Below are 1,793 nucleotides of genomic sequence, written 5' to 3'. Positions count from 1 at the left end.
CTGCCTCTCCCTGCTGTGAGCCGATGCTCCTGGTGCCACCCGTGGCCTGTGTCCCTCCCCACCCAGTGTGCCCAGTAAGGTATAAGGGCAGCCGTGCTGGAGCTGTCAGGAGCTGCCCGTGGCAGTGTTTTCAGCCGAGCTGGACGTGGCATAGCCCAGAGCCCTGTGGCTGTGGCCTCGCTGCCCTCTCAGCGCGTGGCTGATGCTGGCTGCCTGTGGCAGGTTTGGCTTCACCTTGGGGGACATCGGTGGGAGGGGGACATCGGCTTCGGGGCAGTTCTTGCTGGGAATGGTGCTCCATGCTCTGGCTGCTGTCCCAGACCCGGCGTTTCTGGGTAAGCGGAGCGCTCGGCTGCTGGGACGTGGCTGGCTGGTGTCCGCGGCGTGTCCCTGGGGCAGCAGCTCCAGGCTGGGAGAGGGACCCGCACTGCCCCGAGCTCTGCTCCCGCCGCTCACGGCCGCTCTCCCCTCCTGCCCGCAGGTCCTGCCCGTTGTCCTCAGGTGAGCCGGGAGCCCGAGGGCGACCTCAAAGCTGAGCAGCGTCCCCGGTGCAGGGCGAGGCTGGCAGAGGGCTGAATGCTGACTCCACCCCAAGATGGACAGAGTCACCAGGCACCTGGTCTTCCAGCTCCCGCAGACCAAGCACGACCACAGCGATGCTCACCAAGGGGGCTCGTTTGCAGAGTACAGGGCTGACAGCGATGACGACGTGTTTGGCTCGGCTCAGCGCAGCAGCCAGAGGGTGGAAAACAGCTACAGCTGGAAGACGAGGTCAAAGTCGTCCCTTCTTCTGGATGGTGGGAAAGAAGTCTGGGCCTCAACCCCGGACAGGGAGTCCAAGCTGGATGTGGTGAAATCAGGCAGCCTGTATGACCTCAGGGCTTACAGGGGGGAGAGGAAACCCTCAAAGCTTTATGATGAGGATGAGCAGGAACAGTGCAGGGTCCCTCCACCAAACATCTCGCCCGAGAAAGCCAAGGAGCTTGAGGATGAGAGGAAGGAGGTCATCCGGAGCCAGGTGGTGAAGAAGAGCTCCACGATGGCTGAGAGGTGGAGCTCCATGGATGAGCTGAGCTCCATAAACACCAGTGTGGGCAGCCAGGGTGAAGGCAGGCACACAGGCAGCTTTGCCACCAGCTTTGCCATTTGCTTTGACAAGCCTTCCTCGAGCAGGGCAGCGATGCCTGTTGACTCTGAAAACATCGACACGGAGCAGATCAACTTCTCGGCTGCTCGGCAGCAATTCCTGATGCTGGAGAAGACCAACCCGGGCTCTTTTTTCAGCCCAGGGCAACAGGCCATGTCTCCAAAGCCAGAGTCAATGACAAAGGTCTCTAGGCAAGAGTGGCAGAGTCCCGAGATGGCCACGAAGGCTGCAAGAGGTTATGGTAATGCTGGTGCACCCAACGAGAGCAGGATGGACAAGTCCATTTACCAGGTTTATAGTGTGTCCTACAAGACACCAGAGAAGGAGGAGGTTTATGCTCCCAGAAGGGCTGACACTGAAAGGTCATATCCCACTGGGAAAACATCCAGCTTGACTAAAGCATCTTCCAGAGAGGACCTGGACTCCGGCCTAGGTGAGATGTACAATGAAGCCAACGCTGGCTATGCCAGCGATGGAAGCACATCCAACGAGGTCTTCAACGGCTTTGTGGATCTGAGGGACAGCAGCAGCGGCCTGGACAAAGAGACAAAGATCAGCAACGAGACACCCATCGAGCGGGAGATCCGCATGGCGATGGAGAGGGAGGAGAACCTCTGGAAAGAGAGGGGGATCCAGCGGCTGACCT

At 59.8% G+C, this 1,793-nt stretch overlaps 1 protein-coding gene across 1 annotated transcript in view; it reads left to right on the top strand.

Annotated features, from left to right (window-relative positions):
• The first annotated feature begins 595 nt into the window (after positions 1–595).
• Positions 596–1,793, top strand: part of MISP (mitotic spindle positioning) — a 3,871-nt gene continuing 2,673 nt past the window's right edge. The window contains exon 1 of the mRNA XM_008942367.1: positions 596–1,793. This exon is cut by the window's right edge and continues 368 nt beyond it. Within this exon, the coding sequence (XP_008940615.1) occupies positions 596–1,793 (1,198 nt within the window).

The sequence above is a fragment of the Merops nubicus genome, unplaced genomic scaffold, assembly GCF_000691845.1.
Source record: "Merops nubicus isolate BGI_N331 unplaced genomic scaffold, ASM69184v1 scaffold27726, whole genome shotgun sequence".
In the NCBI taxonomy this organism is placed as follows: Eukaryota; Metazoa; Chordata; class Aves; order Coraciiformes; family Meropidae; genus Merops; species Merops nubicus.
Note: the sequence above shows the minus strand (reverse complement) of the source record. Positions and strands in the feature narration are given on the sequence as shown.